Source organism: Pseudonaja textilis, chromosome 5, assembly GCF_049901715.1.
Source record: "Pseudonaja textilis isolate UNSWEBS1 chromosome 5, rPseTex1.2, whole genome shotgun sequence".
Classification (NCBI taxonomy): Eukaryota; Metazoa; Chordata; class Lepidosauria; order Squamata; family Elapidae; genus Pseudonaja; species Pseudonaja textilis.
In genome coordinates this window covers 63,388,043-63,405,373 of record NC_141994.1, presented here as the reverse complement: position 1 = coordinate 63,405,373, position 17,331 = coordinate 63,388,043, and the positions used below count along the sequence as shown (strand labels likewise).

At 43.7% G+C, this 17,331-nt stretch overlaps 1 protein-coding gene across 2 annotated transcripts; it reads right to left on the bottom strand.

The window, feature by feature from the left end:
- Nucleotides 1-3,306: 3,306 nt before the first annotated feature.
- On the bottom strand, nucleotides 3,307-17,022 carry MGST1 (microsomal glutathione S-transferase 1). 2 transcript variants are annotated; one of them, XM_087935147.1, is made up of 4 exons: nucleotides 16,895-17,022; nucleotides 8,955-9,091; nucleotides 6,919-7,013; nucleotides 3,307-5,708 (listed from the first exon to the last, which is right to left on the bottom strand). In XM_087935147.1, the coding sequence occupies exons 2-4, from the start codon at nucleotides 9,066-9,068 to the stop codon at nucleotides 5,459-5,461; spliced, it is 459 nt and encodes a 152-aa protein (XP_087791273.1). In that variant the 5' UTR covers nucleotides 9,069-9,091; nucleotides 16,895-17,022; the 3' UTR covers nucleotides 3,307-5,458. The 2 variants fall into 2 exon arrangements, with proteins under 2 accessions (XP_087791273.1, XP_026569383.1); XM_026713598.2 differs by having other exon boundaries at nucleotides 16,899-17,022.
- Between the last annotated feature and the right edge of the window lie 309 nt (nucleotides 17,023-17,331).

Here is a 17,331-nt window from a genome sequence, read left to right as displayed (position 1 = left end):
ACCCAGTCACCTCTGGAATATGGAGCGTTGTGTTTAGCCGTCAGCAGGTGTGGACGGCTGAGGAGAGTGAGGACTCAGATGACGAGCCAGGACCATTAGGGAGTGGACTGCTGCCTTCAGAGATTGTGGGGGCTGGCGGCAGCGATGAGGTTTCTGAGGAACTTGTGCCAAGTGCGCGTGCAAGCAGGATTGCTCACAGGAAAGAGCAGCTGCAACACAGGCGACTCAGGAGTAAGGCTGCAAGGTAATGGCCACCCTTTCAAGAAGATAAAAGCCAGCTGTGAAGCAAATGTTCTTTGTAGGAAGCAAAGATGTTCTGAAACTCAGCCTCGTGGACATTACAGTTGGTATTTGAAGACTCCTGTGTTGTAAACTATTTCTTATATGGTTCTTTCTGGCAGCCTCGCAAAAACTTGGCAAGGCTCTTTCTTGTCGGAGCTAATTAGTTGGAAGCAGCCTTTTATCTGTGAAGAAACAGGATTCATAGATGAAACATTAAAAGGTTGTGCTGCTGCCTTTGTCTTGTGTTTGCTCTCTTGGAACCAGGTTTGGGTCGGAACATGGAGCGAGTCTACATCCCCCGTCATCACCCTTACCTTCTCGGGCCAGGCGAGGAGTAACGGAGAGAAGAGGGGAGGGGCCAGCCATTGGTGATATCAGCCAACAGGGAGCTGCAGCAGAGGGCTGAAAGAGCCGCATGTAGCTCCAGAGCCGCAGGTTGCAGACCCATCCTATACCCTTCTAGACAAATGGCTGTCTAGTCTCTTCTTAAAAGCCTCCAGTGATGTGGCACCCACAACTCCTGGAGGCCAGGTGTTCCACTGGCTCATTGCTCTCCCTGTCAGGAAATTTCTCCTTGGTTCTAGTTTGGATCTCTCCTTGACTTGTGCAGTTGACTCTCTCTTCCCCCTCCTGTTTAATGTCTACAGAGTACTGAGTGTCGCCATCCATTGTCTTGAGTATGGGCATAGCACCCAATTTTATATCTCAATAATGCAGGTGAAGTTGTCCAAGTGCTATCCCAGAATCTGGAGCCTGTTTGAGCCTGGATGGGGAAGGAGAGCCTCCGGACCCCTGGATCAAGGTTTTCACGTTGGGTTTGAAGGGATCGGGGCAGTGCTATGGCTCAGGGGCTAAGAGGCTAAGTCAGCAACCCAGATTTGAAACTCAAGCTTCAAATCTTGGGGTGAGCTCCTGTCCTTGCCCCAACTCCTGCCACCCTAGTTTTAAAAGCATACAAATCATCATCATCTCCTTTTTATGACCCCATAATCCCTTGTGTGGAGTCTGGGCAACTGAATGGAGCAGAGACTGTTTACTGGCCAGATGCCCTTCCTGTCACCAATGCGGAATTTTATTCAGTAGATAAATTCTCATTGTGCCCAGAGAGAAATATCTGCCTTTACCTAGGATCGTACTCACAGGCTCCTGACTGTGAGGCGAGAGCTCCACTTTTAGGCCACCGCACCACTTAAAAGTGGAGCAAATGCAAATAGGTAAATACCGTGTTTCCCCGAAAATAAGACCCAACTGGAAAATAAGCTCTATGATTTTTCAGGATACTCGTAATATAAGTCCTACAACCCCCCATCCCCCCTGCAAAAATAAAACCCAGTTAAGATTGTCAGCCAGACAGACACATTTAGCCATATGGACACATTTTCCCAAAAATAAACCCTAATGCATCTTTTGGTCTTATTTTCGGGGAAACACAGTAGGTACTTCAGTGGGAAGGTAACAACACTCCATGACGTCATGCTGGAAGAGTGCCTGATCCAGGAATGGATGTCACCAGAGCACCGCATGAAGGTGCAAAGGTTCTCTTGGCCACAACTGAACAGGAGCTGCAAGTCGAAGTTGACCCCGATTATAATCAGTCTCAAAGAAGGAAGGCCAATTCCTTCCAAGACTGAAGACAGAAATCACAGAGATCCAAGAGGTCCCAAATCTACAGCCACATGGTCCCAACAGGATTAAACCCATTTGTTCCCCCCAATTCCCACAAATTCCAGACACTGGTAGAGGACACAGAAGTTAAACTCTATGGACATTCTGTCATGCAGGTCATGGTTGTCCCAAAGGTGAAGGTGGAAGTATATGAATTCAAATGTTAACTTTAAAACTGTATATATTCAAAAATGTTGGAATTAGTCTATTTATTTAACGTATACGCTATCCTTCCATTTATGAAGAATTGGGATCTACCAAGTCTGGATTAATGTAAAAAAAAGAATTGTGTGATTTTGGAAGGAGGCTTACGTGGCAGATACCAAAGGTTGTGCCTTCTCAGCCTTTGAACTATCTTTTAATGCCAGAATAGTAAGATAAGGCAATATGCCATATGGTCAAAGTGCATTAACATGTTGCTTTAGTGAGAGTTGCAGTAAAAGTATATTTTATTCAGTTCTAACTCATTTGTAGCCTGCCCAGGAATCTCAAGGTTCCCAACCTCATGTTCCTTACTTGGGACACTGTTCACTTCTGCTTAACAACCCATGCATCTGGAGTTACGATGGTGCTAAGGACTGCAGGGATTGCGGTCACTAAGCAATGCAGTGATGCGATGTCACACTTTACAGCGGTGTCATTTAGCAATGGACATTCTGGTCCCCATTTTGATCAGAAGTCAAGGACTAATTATACTATACTTGACTTGTAAGCATTTGGCCACATCGTCACGCTCTATTCTTGAAAATAATGTAGTCCATGGGTTGTGTTATGTTGCTCGTTGTGTTTTATTGCTTACTCTTAGAATTCCTGTTTTGGGACCTGATGAAGAGTTTGTATTTTCTAAAAAGTCAGAGAACATGACTCCTTATCAATCTTGCTATGCCAAAAAAAGTGCCCCCTCACCCCGGTTTTATCCTTGATTTTCATGTTGTCAGGACAGCTAAATTTGGTTACCCATTCCTAGTACACATATAAACTTCTGGCCATGTATTATTCTTTTAAGATTTAGATTTGAAGGATCCAATCACCTTTTCTGTTTTATAAGAAAATAAAAACTACAACTGCTAAGAGACAGTGTAGGGCCACTTAAAAATATTCTCCTCTGTATAGGTTACATTAGACTAAGAGAAATTTCATTCCCGGTTTTACTCCATTTACTCCAGCACTTGGTTAAAACACCTATTTGTATCAAAGTCTTTTTTACAACAAGGACTGGCATTGCTTGAAGTATCTTATTATGAAGGTAAATATTCTTCAAAGAACTTGATGCTCTGAGTCCCTGATTCTTTGTGACATCTTATTTGCTGACTGTAGTTGAGGAGGAAAAAAGAAACAGCCACAAAAATTCCAACATACTTTTTTTTTTCCCCTGCTGTTGTCTTTATTATTTATGCTTCAAAAAGATACATCCCAAAATAGCATATGTAGAAAATTACTATTCACATATGCTCTCAAAAGAGAGTGCACATTAAAAACCGTAAAGCTCACGTGAGCTAAGACAATATGTGAAGGAGAAAAGGAGGAAAAAAGGAAGTTGCTCACAAGGTTCAAACCTTAACAAACATAGACAGGAACAGAAACCAGCTTCAATTTAACCCAAGTATTTGGAATGCTGACAGAACACGAGGAACGTCAAACTTGGTGAAACATTCAAAGCACATCCACTCTGTGCAAATTCTGTGAATTGGTCTAGAACTTTTAGCCTCTGGCCTTGTGCACCTAAAACATAGAATGGGGTGGAAAATCCATGGCTCTTCAGATGTTGTAGAACTATTATTCAGAACCATAGGCTCAAATTTACTATTCAGGAACCAAACAAGAACTCAACTCAGGATGAAGATGAGAAGTTAACAGGGCTAAAGAGCTGTTAACTAAGATGTTTTGTGAGTTTCAAATGCACTTGTTAACTTCCCAGACCTACTAAAATGTATGGATATTGCTGAACTTCCAATATTCATCAGTTAGCACAGTTAAACACCAGGGACGAAAGGAGTTGTATTCCAAGGCCATCTGGAAGACTGTACCTCAGCCACTCAAGATGTACCATTGAGTAAGCCATATTTGCTTCTCATATGTTCTGCATTTATTACAGAGATAATGCAGTATCTCAAAAATGACAAGCTAAAGAATTAATATCCTAGAAAAATTAATACTCCAGAAAAGGGATTCTACCATCTCTTATAGTAGGCCAGATTCCAGATCTTGGAAAGTGGAGAACGTTTTCCCTTCCCTCATAACTCTGAAACAAACAAGGAAGCAAATCCAAGACAGACTTAGTGGATCAAATCAGAAATCCAACTGGTCCTTGGTTTTTTTTTTGTCACCAGCCATCAAATTGATTTAACTGGAAGGGCAAAGAGGACGGCCATTCTTAGTAATAATCTTCTCCAGCTTGCAGCTCTCTAAATGTCATCTACAACTTTTGTTACTATCAAGCCAGAACCATTGATAATGATCCCAAGTTATCACGATGGGCCTAAGTTAGAGAATGCTGTTTTATTGTCAGTCTTCCACATTCGGCACTTTCTAAGAAAATTATCCCCGTGTATGTCACGGCTGGCAAGCTTATTTGGAAAATAGAAAACATGAGCATTAGACAAGACAACAACAAGAGGATAAAGAGGCAACCAGCTTCAGTGATGTTGAAAAAAGGCAAGACTGTGGAGAGAAATCACCTCAGCCAATGTTTTGTGTATATAATGGCCTCACATGTAATCACTCACACTGAATTTCTCACATATTGAGAGTGAGAGGAAGCAAGGAGAGACAAAGAATATAACCACTGTCTTATATGTGACTTTGTAGGCTAACAGAGGTTGTGGCTAGGACACAAAAGTATTTGCGCTATCATTGAGTGATGCTTCCTTAAGAGGAAGTATCAGGGGACACATTTCCTTGGGAAAAGATTCTCCATATACCAGTTTTAGCATATAATGGCAAAAAGAGTTCAGAAATGTCAGGTCCAGAAGGCAGCTGAGAGATCCAACATCCCAGAAGGCACAAATATACACTGGAAAGTTGGGAGGCAGATAGGAAAGAGTTTCTCTGAGGAAGAATTAATGACGGAGTCCTTGGTGCTTGTTGAGCTTGGTCGTTTGCAGGCGTTTCATTACCCGATTAGGTAACATTATCAATGCTAGCTAGTGTGGGGTATTCATATGCAGTAGCCTGTCCCGCCAGTTTTAGTGGGGCTATGGTTTTTCCCTTTGATAATTCCTTGATTCAAGCAGATTTATTTATTTGTCACGTTCATATGGCCTTGATAGTTCCTCGAATCAAGGAACCACCCAAGGAGAAAACCACACTCCCACCAGAAGCAGCACACTCCACTCACTAGCACTGATAGTGTTACCTATTTGGGTAATGTGACATTTGCAAACAAACGAACAAGTTCAGAAAGCACCAAGGACTCCACAGTTCAACCCAGAGCTAAATATATTCTCTTCTATTGGCTGGATAAGGCACCCTGCAAAGTACAACAGGCTGAAAATAGTATTAGCTTTCTTTTCTAAGACGTAACGAAAGCCATCATTATAACCCTGTATATCATTGAAAAGGTGACTAAGTAACCAGCCATCCAAGCCAAAGCTCTACTGGGCTGGGGAAGAGGTATCAGGTAAGCAATGGTGTGGAAGATCCTAGAACCAAGAAAAATCCGGTAGTGCAGCAAAGCAGTAGAGAGGTTCACACCACTCATAGAGTAGAAAAACCCAGCAAAAATAAATGGAAAAATGTTCTCCAGGTCGTTGAGATGGATTCTAGGGAAAAAAGCAAAGGAGATTCACAGTGTTAGAGGCTTCTTCATATTTGGCACCAACAAAATGTCTTTATGAATGAAAGCCAATATATGTGTCCCAGGATAATGTTGCAGGATCCAATTTAGGTCGGTGACTGGGACCAGAGATTTAGTCTTCTGAGCTTTCAGACTTGTGCTGGAGCCCAAGTCTACATCGTGCTACAACTGAGAATCTGCCTTTCAACTCTGAGAAACATGGCAATCGCACCAAACTCAATTTGAGATTGCAAGGCCTGCCCCGTTGGAGACACCTGAAAGCATCCCTCAGCATTTAATTTGGAGACATCTTGAAGAACCCTTGCTCAAAATATGGTAGCTCACAACTCTACGTATCTATTGTGCAAACACTTGGGAAAATTGTGGAGAGAACTTTGCATATTGGCAAAGGGGCAGAAAGAATCACTGCATCTGAGCTGTAACATTCCAAATGACCATTAGGGGGGTCACAAAAAGCTGTTGCTACCACCTAGTGGCGGCGTTGGTTTTTGCAACCCAGATTTGCTAGTCCTGGCATAAAGACAGTTCCAATCATAGGATTTCCCTATTTGGTCACATTAACAGCTATTCTTGAACTCACATTAATCTTCAAAAGAAAAATGGCTGATTTATCTTCTAGATTAAGGGCCACCTATTCATGAGGTCATAAATATATCCAAATAAAAACTTGAGCTTCATTTTTTTTCTATTTGAGCGAAACAAGATGATCCTAGGATCAGCCTTGGGATAATTTATCCTTCCCTCCAATTCATTTTTTTTTTTTTTGCTACAAAAAGGGGAAGCAGCAAATTGTATTCAAGAGATCAGCAGCGGAAGAATAGCATGGCCAATACATGCTGCTGCCCATTTCTGCTGTGAATTCAAAGGCATATTGACAGTGGGAATTAAATATGCAAACTCGAGACAGTTGCAATAGCACAGGCCATCATAAACACGGCCAAGAGAGTGGAGAGTCAGGGGTGTGGAAGCAAACAGTCACGGAACATTTTGCTCACCCCTACAGAGGATCATCAAAGAAACAAGAGAGTTATTAATGGACCGAGGGACGGAGCTATCAGTATTTTTTCTAAGCCAGTGATTGAAATAAAGTGTGGACACATGCCTCTTACACTCTACCATCTCATGTATGTATTTTTTTCTTTATGTGTGTCCTGGATAAGAAGCTCCAGAATTACCTGCGTATACGTTCCACATCAGGATCGGTCCTTAGATATTTTTTCGCATTCTCTCCTTTTCCAAACGATGTTGTATCTTCAGGATTAACAAATGCCTATTCGGGAGAATGAGCAGAATACATGACAAGGTACCATGCCAGAGTCGGCTGTGGTGGCACAGTGGTTAGAATCAGCACTGCAGTATCGAATAAAATGATATGCCACTTTTTGGCTTACTACTATGCCTATATAATAATAATAATAATAATAATAATAATAATAATAATAATAATAATTATTATTATTATTATTATTATTATTATTATACACAAAAATGACAGTATACACAGCAAACGAGATATCCATGCTGGGTTTCGTATCACAAATCATTAGTCGAACACTTCCCAAGTGTTTAGGATTGCGTGAAATATCGGCGGATTATGCAAGCAGATCCCAGTAAGATGGCCTTCTGCAGCTGACCAATGGTGATCTTGTCAGCGCCAATTGCTTTTAAGTGCTTGCTTAGGTCTTTAGGCACACCACCCAGTATGCTGAGTACCACTGGAACCACTTGCACTAGTTTATGCCAGAGTCTCTGCAGTTCGATTTTCAAGTCCTGATATCTGGTGACTTTTTCAAGTTGTTTCTTGTTGATTCTGCTGTCATTATTATGTTATTATTATTATTGTTGTTGTTGTTGGGCTTAGTGATGGAAATAGGCAATCTGCCTAAGACCACCCAAGGCCTCCCCGACACACTGAAATACTTCAAGGTCCCCACAATTGCTCTGCCCTCCCCAATCTGTCACACTGGGTCACTTACCTTGTGAAGATCTAGCAAGCTTCCAGCCATATGCGCCACTCTGCAGTTCCACTTGGGCCTCTGCGGGCCTCGCCCGGCAGGTTGCCAGCTGAAATTGAGCTTCTGAGGGGAGAATCCGGCCCTCTGAAGCTCCATTCCGCCCTTCGTAGGCCTCTCCCAGCAGGTTGCCAGCCGAAATGGAGCTTCTGAGGGGCAAATCCGGCCCTCTGAGGCTCCATTCGACCCTCTGTTGGCCTCCCCCCGGCGAGGCCCACGGAGGGCCGAATGGAACTGCAGAGGGGCGCACGCAGCTGGAAAGGAGACTGTTTGCTAGATCTTCACAAGGTAAGTGACCCAGCACATCGGGCTGGGGAGGAGAGAGCAATTATGTGGACCATGCAGTATTTCAGTGGGTTGGGGAGGCCTTGGGTGGTCTTAGGGAGGTGGCCTGTTCCATCACTAGCCCCTCCCCACGGCCTTCCCCATCCTGAAATACCTCATGTGCACTTAACAAGCCTCGCATTCTATTAGCAAATGCATAAATGAAAGGAGGGAGTGATCATGATCAAGGTACAAGATTCACTCCCACAAATCCTCAGGTCATTACATTCATACCTGGAGGACCGTAAACATATGCACTATCCTTAGTATTGCTATTTTTTGTAACTGACAAACTGAAATTCTACCCATTCCTATTGCGTCCTAATCCTTTTTAAGATCTTTGGTTATTACTACCATAATTAACATCACTAAGAAGGATGCCAATAGAAATGAATCTACTGTGGATGCTTGATTTGTCTTATTTTAGTTATTTAAAAAAATTATTCCATTTATATTACACTCCCCAAGAGTCATGATTCTATTGTGGTGGTAAATAGAATAAAGAAATCTGTTATTTTGAAATATGCTTTATTTTTTTAAAAAAAACACAAGCGGCCTGGTTTATACATAGTGTTAGTCCATAATAAATTACAAACCCAAAGATATGATAGTTTAGCCCAGGGTTCTTCAAAGCAGCTTTAAGACTTGTGGATTTCAACTTCCATAATTCTTCCTCCAGTGATGTTAGCTCAGGAATTCTGGGAGTTGAAGTCCACAAGTCTTAAACTTGCCAAGTTGGAAGGCCCTTGGTTTAGCCTGTATAGATGCATAAAAGCACAACTCCTATCAATCCTGGCTTATTATGCAAAGTATCATGCTTACAAGTCTCACTCTATACGCCTTTGTTTTTCGTAACTCCAACCTTTGTCTCTCACCTTTTTCCTCATTCGGAAGAAAGCCGTGATGGAGCTCATGAGCATCATTTTCACTATAAGAATGGTTGCATATCTCAAAAATGCCACAGTGATTTCATTATCCAATAAATGCATCTTGGCCAGTTTCCACCAAAGACCTGAAATACAAAGTGAAAGGAAGAAAAGCATCAAGTACAACACTCAAGATATGATACAGGTAGTCCTTGAATTATGACCTAATATGTGTACATCTAAGGACATAAACTGTGTTAGTCTGGAGGTTTACAAGAAGAGATTGGACAACCACTGGGTCAGAAATGATACAGGCTGTCCTCAACTTACAACCATAACTGAGCCCAAAATTTCTGTGGCTAAGTGATACATTTGTGACGTGAGTTTTGCCCCAGTTTACGGCTCTTTTTTGCCACGGCTGTTAAGTGAATCACTGCAGTTGTTAAGTTGTAAATTGAATTTAGCTTCATAAATTGACTGTCAACTCAAAAATATTTATCTTGTCTTTTAGCATTGTCAGCAGAAAGGGAGTGGGGGGAGTAATGCATACCTTAGATAATTGCTAGGTGACCGAAGTTTCTGGCATGCAAGATTATTACTGGAGAGCATGATTGATGATTCTTGGCTATGGATGTGTCCCATTGGAGAATATACATCCAGGGGGTGGGGGGAGACCAGGGTCAAGGGTCAGATGAATGATGTGTCTTAGTGTCAGCTGGCTGGCTCCGACGTGTTCACTCATAATAAATGATTTTTCTAAAAAAACTCTGAGAGATGCAACTAGACTCATGATTTGAATGGGGGTGGATTGTCGGAGCCTTGACTTTGTTTGCCAGAAGGTTGTATAAGGGATCACATTGCCCTGGGACATTGCAACTGTTGTAAATAGGAGCCAGTGGCCAAACATCTGGATTTTGATATGACCGCTGCAACGGTTGTGTGAAAAAATGGACATGTAACTTTTTTCCGTGATATTGCAACTTTGAACAGTCACTAAAAGAACTGTTATAAGTCGAGGACTTCCTGTATAAGGTTTCCTGCTTGGGGGTTGGACTAAAACAGTGGTCGCCAACCAGTGGGCCGGGGACCACTGGTAGTCCGCAATAAAATTTTGATGGTTCGCAGAGAAATGTCCCCCCCAAAAGCACTTAATCCAGGCTGCGCAGGAACACAAGGCTTACGTTGCTTGCATTGCAAACAACACAAGGAAGTGAGGGGAGGGGGGAAAGGGTGGAGGGGGGAACTTGCCCCACGTGCCCCACACGCCTGGCCTGGCCACCGGGCTGCTTCTTTCCACTTCTTTCTTTCTTCTGCTTTTGGCTGCACGCAAGGAAAGCAACAAAAGTCTTTCTTTCTCTCCCCCAAACTCAGCCAGAAACGAGTCTTTGGGACCCTGCAAGGCATCCTGCTCCAAGAGGCTGCGCCGGCACGACAAGTCTCATTTCTGACAGAGTGAGAAAAACTTCTGCAGCTTCTGCTGCTTTCCTTGCATACTGTCAAAAGTCTCTCTCTCTCTCTCTCCCACTGAGAACAGAGCTGGAGCTGGTACCCTGCGATCCCAAGTAACGAATGATTGGAAAACAGGGTGGAGGATTTTCCTACAGATCTTTTGGGGGATTTTCCCAGGGTCTCTGGTCCACGGGATTTAAAATTCTGAGTTTGGTGGTCCCTGAGGTCCAAAAGGTTGGCGGCCCCTGGACTAGAAGACCTCCAAGGTCCCTGTTATTCTGTTACCATATAACCAGGCCTGATTTTAACTTTTATGATCATTAAGCAAACATGGTGGTTAAGCACTGTTCACTGTTAGGGTGATTTTGCTGGAAAAAGGAAGAAAACCCCAGTTTCTGGCAAAAACATCCAAAATTGTGGTTGTGTGACTGCAGGATGGTGCAAATATAGCTATAAAAGCAAGTGATTGTAAGACTGAGGATTATCTGCATCGCTACTTCTGCACCCTGGTGGATATAAGGGAACTTATCTTGGATTACTAGCCAGAACCGGAAAAGGTACCTACAAACAGGTTTTTTTATACGCACAGGGGAAAAAAAACAGAAAATAATTGAACATTCATACACCAATCCTGTGAGTTTTGCTTATTTAAAATTAAATGACATCTAATTTAGCTTTGTCCTGGCCCAATAACTTTTTGATCCTTATCTCACTTAAGCCAAACCCAAGTTAAACATAACGATTGAGCAAGAGAGGTGAACCAGATACCATGCAGCAAGAACAACCGTTCCAAAACCCAAGTACATTTGTGATGGAATGTGGCGGACTCCGAGGAGGGAGGGGGTGCATGCCAGAGGAGTAAGAGGCTGCTCAGCCCAGATATGATCTGCGAGAGAAAGAGAGCGAAGGCAGCCCCTCCCTAATAGTACACAGATTATACGTTGTAAAAAGGGAGTTCGTGCAGATGCAAACAGAACAGTGAGCAACAAAAGATGATTAGAGGGCTGGAGGCTAAAACATATGAAGAACGGTTGCAGGAATTGGGTATGTCTAGCTTAATGAAAAAGCAACTGTTGGAAGAAATATTCTTCTGGGTTCAGTTCCAAGTGGGGAAAAAAAGACACTGGAAACATGGAGGCTGTTAGGAAAGATGATTTATTAATGGACAGGATCACATGCCTTGGAGCTCCTGGAGCGAAAAAGAGCAGAGATGCTGAGAGTGCCTGGGTTTTATGCCCTCTGTTGAGATTTGAATTTGAGCTTGTATTCTGATTGGTTGTCAGACTCCCATGGAGGCCGTGCAGGGGCAACTCTGTAGGCTGTCCTGAGTCCCAGGCTTGGTTGAGCCTTGCTGGGTGTTGATGTAATGAAAAGACATTGGGCAATTCCTATTATGGTTCTACCTGGAGTAGATCTTTGTTATGTAGAATAAACTTAATGGCCCATTGAACAAAGGTTGGGCGGGGGGGCTGAGTTTCTGCCTTTCTGAGTTTCTACTTCTCTTAGGGGAAATATTCCGCCTTTTTAGTATATCTTAAAATAATTTTGTTTTTCTAGGAGAGGGTGGGTTTTAACTTCCAACAGAAGGACTAAAAGTGACATGATAACAGCGTTCCAATGTTTGAGGCCTGCCACAAAGAAGCGGCGGAGGGGTCAACCTATTCTCCAGTCCAAAGCACATGAGGGCAGGACAAGAAACAATGGATGGAAACTAATCAAGAAGAGAAGCAACCATGAAGAAAAAGACACTTCCAAACAGTGAGGACAATTAACCAGTGGAACAGCTTCCCTTCAGAAGTTGTAGGCACTCCATCACTGGAGGTTTTTAAGAAGAGACTGGACAACCACTTGTCTGGAATGGTATACAGTCTCCTGCCTGAGCAGGAGGTTGGGCTAGAAGACCTCCAAGGTCCCTTCCAATTCGGTTATTCAGTGCTTATTCTGGCAAAATTCTGTCTACAGACACAAAACTTTAAAAAGAACTCAGCTTGGAAGAATCACCGCACATCACTCTCGGTTTGGGGTCTTTCTCCCAAGAGCTCAAAATATGATCAGGATGCGTTGATAGGCAGAGGAAAGATTGCCCCCTAAGTCATCCCACCAGTTTGCATGACTGAGGCCTGATTCAAACATCGGCACTCTGTCACTCAGCCCCTGAATCCCAACACCGTACAAAATGCAGTTTTTTGCACACGCTGATCAACATTAAGCGGCATGACTAAATGAATGGAGAGACCGCTCAACCCTGAACATAGAGATGCAAACAAACAAAACATTTGCAGCAATTATTTGTGCTGAATCAAAAGGATGTACAACCTCTTTGCATGCTATTATTTAACAAATCGATTTCCATAGCAAAATATTTTTCCTTTCTTTTCTTTTCTTTCTTACGCCTCTCATCTCCTACTCTGGTAACTTTTTGAGTTGATTCTAGTCAGTAAGAAACATCCTTCATTTTGGTCAGGCAAGCTTAAAAGCATCCATTTTCATTTTTTTTTCCCAGAGGAGGAAGCATCTCCCACTCATCCCCCCCATTCCATTTCTGGAGTTCACAGAGGGAAGCAAATTCACCTCTAAACGCAACAGTCAAGATTGCATTCCGGAGTTCTTGCTCAATGGATTAAATCCATGGACTTGTATCCTATGCTGGCCAAGTTTTAACTGCAATTGCATCTACAGGCAGACAAGAGACACTGTAGGAGAACAATGCTGCGAAATATTGCTTGCTCTACAGACTGACCCATTCTCAATATGTATTTTCCTGTTTGCTAAAGGTCAAACCATTATAAAGAATGCTGCAACGGAGCAAAGCTTACGTTTTCCTCTCCTCTAGCATGTCCTTGTGGAGGTAGGGGGAAAGAGAGACTAAATACAGTTATTCCTCGATTTACTTACAACCACTTTTGTTTAACCACTGTTCAAAGTTAAAACAGCATCGGGAAAAAAATAACTTCTGTAGCACTTTATAAAGCCTTGGCTTAAGACCACACCTGCATCCAATTTTTGTCACCACATTAACAAAAAAGATGTTGAGACTTTGGGAGAAGCACAAAGAAGAGCAACTGAGACGATTATAGGCCTGGAGGCTAAAACATATGAAGGATTTGACCAGGATTTGACCAGTCTAGAAAAAAAAGAAGGACTAGGGATGACGCGATAGCAGTTTTCCAGCATTTGAGAGGCTGCCACAAAGAAGGAGCCAACCTATTCGCCAAAGCACCAGAGCACAGGACAAGAAACAATGGATGGAAACTAACCAAGGAGAGAAGCGTGGAATTGAGATGAAACTTCCTAACAGTGAGCACAATTAACCAGCTTGGCCTTCAGAGGTTGTGGGTGCTTCGCCACTGGAGGTTTTTAAGGAGACTGGGCAGTCTCTTATCTGAAATGATATAGGATCTCCTACTTGAACAGGGGGATGGACTAGAAGACCTCCAAAGTCCCTTCCAGCTCTATTCTGATTTTTTACAACCGTTGCAACGTCCCTATGGTCACATGATCAAATTTTGGATGGTTCCCAACTGGCACGTAATTATGACAGCTGCAGATCATTTGATCACCACTTGTGACTTTCCCAGGTGGCTCCTCCAAAGCCAACTCAGTAGTTTTCTTCCTTCTCTGTGGTCCTGGATAAGCTAGGCCTAACTTTACACCTTTTCTCAATTGCTGCCGCAACCATGTGAAGAGGTTTGGTTGAAAAAGGAAAGGTGTGCCACGGGGATCCATCATGGCATTAAGAAGCCAAAGATTCCACTGGCCATGAAATCTAAGTCAGCAATTCCTGGAAAGAATCACGGTTAGAATCCAACTCAAGGTAATGACAGCTTTAAGACTTGTGGACTTCAACTCGCAGAATTCCTCCTCCAGTCATGTTAGCTCAGGAATTCTGGGAGTTGAGGTCCACGAGTCTTAAACTTGCCAAGTTTGGGGACCCTTGGCCTAAGGTGCTAAAACTACGGTAAGTTCTAGTCCTACTTTAGGCATGAAAGCCACCTGGGTAACTTTGGGCCAGTCTCTCTCAGCCCAACTTGCGTCAGAGTTGTGAAGAAAATAGGTGTGGAAGAATGTTCACCACCTTGACTCACAGGTAGTCCTGGACTACAATTGAGCCCCAAATTTCTCTTGCTAAGCGAGATATTTGTGAAGTGAATTTGGGCCATTTTACAAATATTCTGGCCATGGTTATTAAGTGAATCGCTGAATTGTTAAGTTAGTAACATGGTTGTTAAGCAAACTCCGGTGACTTTGCTTGTCAGAAGGTCGCAAAAAGGTCATGGTCCCAGGGACACTGCAACTGCTCTAACTATGAACTAGTTGCCAGGTGTTCAAATTTTGATCAGGTGACCATGGAGATGCTGCAAGGGTCATCAGTGTAAAAAATGGTCAAGTCACTTTTTTTCGGTGCCATTGCCACTTCAAATGGTCAATAAATGAATGTTTATTGATTGAGGACTACCTGTATTTATAAAAATACAGGTGGAAAGAAATCAAATAAAAAAATAAGTACTGTATTTATTTTCTGGATTTATACTCCTCTGGTATTTAAAACCAATCTCTTCCATTGATCTCAGTCTGTCCTGAAACTTTAGAGCAAGGGTCTTCAAACTTGGCAAGTTTAACCCGTGGACTTCAACTCCCAGAATTCCTGAGCTAACGTGACTGGAGGAAAAATTCTGGGAGTTGAAGTCCACAAGTCTCAAAGCTGTCAAATTTGAAGACCCCTGCTTTAGATTATGACCTGAATTTAAAGACTTAACACTGAGCTAACCCCAACGTTTCCAAACAGAAAGCTACTATTCCACTTTTTGGCTGGAAAATTATCTTGCACAAAAGCCACTTTGTGATTTCTTCAGCTTCCTCCGGCAATGTGAAGCCAAGTCCCGTGGCCTGTAATCATTTTCTCCTCCTCAAACAACTTAAATTCTTTTTTACTTCATCCTCACACTATTCCTGGCTGCAACTGAATTCCCACAAGTGACACAATCTGCATCCCAGGTTGCATCTTGCAGTGGATCTAGCTTTGTGCCAGAAGTTAACTAACCTCTTGTGCAAATATGAACTCCCACTGCCTTGACCCCCCAATCCCGTATCTACACTCAAGGACAGAGCAATTGTGAACCACCAGTTAAGGCTGAACCAGTTTTACAAGTGGGTGAGAACTCAACCTCTTTCCACCCGCACTAAGTGAAATCTTACCTTTGGCTTTAAATCAAAGTATGTTGATTGCTTAATCTCTATATAAATGCCATCTGCATTTTGCAATCATACCAGATTTACTGTCATGTAATTAAATTTGAGTTGCACTCTGAACCAAGAACCAAGTTGTGCATTCCTCCAATGAGATGAATTTTAGGATGCAAACCCTTAGGGCTTTCTGCACAGCCCTTCTGTTCCCCAAATGGAAGAGAGGCGGCAAATCAAGGGATTCAGGCTGTGAAATAGAATCCTGGAGTCTTGAGTGCTCTCTCAGCTTGGCTGCTTGCATGCAGATGCTTCATTCTCCTACTAGATAACCCTCGACTTACGGTTCATTTAGTGACCGTTCAAAATTACAATGGTACTGAAATATGTGACTTACGGCCATTTTTCAGTTATGACCTTTGCAGCCTCCCCACAATCCTGTGATTGAAATCCAGATGCTTGGCAACTGGTTCATACGGTTTGCCATGTCCCAAGGTGACGTGATTCCCTTTTTACGACCTTCTGACAAGCAAAGTCAAAGGGGAAGCCAGATTTACTTAACAACGGTTGCTCACTTATCAACTGTGCTGATTTCGCTTGACAATGGTGGCAAGAACGGTGGTAAAACGGGGCAAAAAAACCTCGCTTAACCAATGTCTCACTTAGCAACAGAAAAGTTGGGCTCCGTTGTGGTCGTTAAAGCCAAGGATTACTACTTGTATAGCACACCATCAGGGTGAGGGTTTGCTCCCCAACACCCAGGATTGCTACCTAATCGGAGGACTGAAACGCTTGCGAGCAAAGTCCGTGGAGATTCTCAGCCAACCAGGTCAGAGTTGCGTCAAGGCTGCTCGCAGGCCTTCCCAGTTCAGCCCTGGCCTCCCGACCACACCAGAGCTGCTGCTTTCGGATTTGCAAAGAGCCCCGCAGATCGGCGCGCGTCGCTAAGCGTGCAAGCGAGCGGGTTCCCCCGCAGTCCCAGATGGGAGGCGTTGGGGAGAAAGGTTTGCACTCCCCGCTGATCTCTTAAGGGAAACACCGCCCAGCTTTCACTCAACTCACTTTCCCTCTCGCACGCACGCACGCACGCACGCACACACACACGCCACCCTCCTGTGTAGGAATGCGCACCAAGTGCGTTAAACAATCGGGACGCAACTTTTGCAAAATGCTTCTTGGCCTTCGGGGCGCAGCGGGAGAAAGGAACCGCGCGCCTTGCAAAAAAAAAAAAAACGGGCCTATTTTCAACGCGCGCGCCCTGCAGCCACCCACCCAGGGATCCACTCTAGTCCGCGCCCAAAGAGAAAGACCCTGCTTACCGACCCAAGCTGGGCTGCTTGCTTCTGCTCCTTGCACCTCTCCTCGCTCGCTTCTGCCGACCCGTCGGTTGCTGGAAAGACGTCCCGACCGCCCAAACCGCACTTTTTGCTCAGCCCGGGCAGCGGGAAAAGGGCTCGCTCCTCCCTCTCGGCTTGTGTGTGTGTTGCAACGTGCAAAGTGCAAATCGTTGCTTGCGCTTTCTCAGCCGCTGTCAAGGCAGGGCGGTTTGCAACACGCGTGTTACCCTAAGGGCTTTTTTGCGTCTTCAACGCCCGCCCACAAGGCCCCGCAGCTTAACGCGCTTCCTTAATCAGAAATAGAGCTGGAAGGGACCTTGGGAGGTGTTCTAGTCTGACCCCCTCTGGCTCAAGCAGGAGACCCTATACAATTTGAGACAAGTGACTGTCCAGTCTCCTCTTAAAAAAAACCTTCCAGT

Excerpts from the sequence above, each read along its gene's own strand:
- MGST1 (XM_087935147.1), bottom strand. The coding sequence starts at position 9,068 with ATGCATTTATTGGATAATGAAATCACTGTGGCATTTTTGAGATATGCA. Across the intron at positions 7,014-8,954 it reads TCTTCCGAATGAGGAAAAAG|GCATTTGTTAATCCTGAAGA; the intron begins GTGAGAGACAAA and ends TCTCCCGAATAG. Across the intron at positions 5,709-6,918 it reads GATGTGGAACGTATACGCAG|AATCCATCTCAACGACCTGG; the intron begins GTAATTCTGGAG and ends TTTTTTCCCTAG.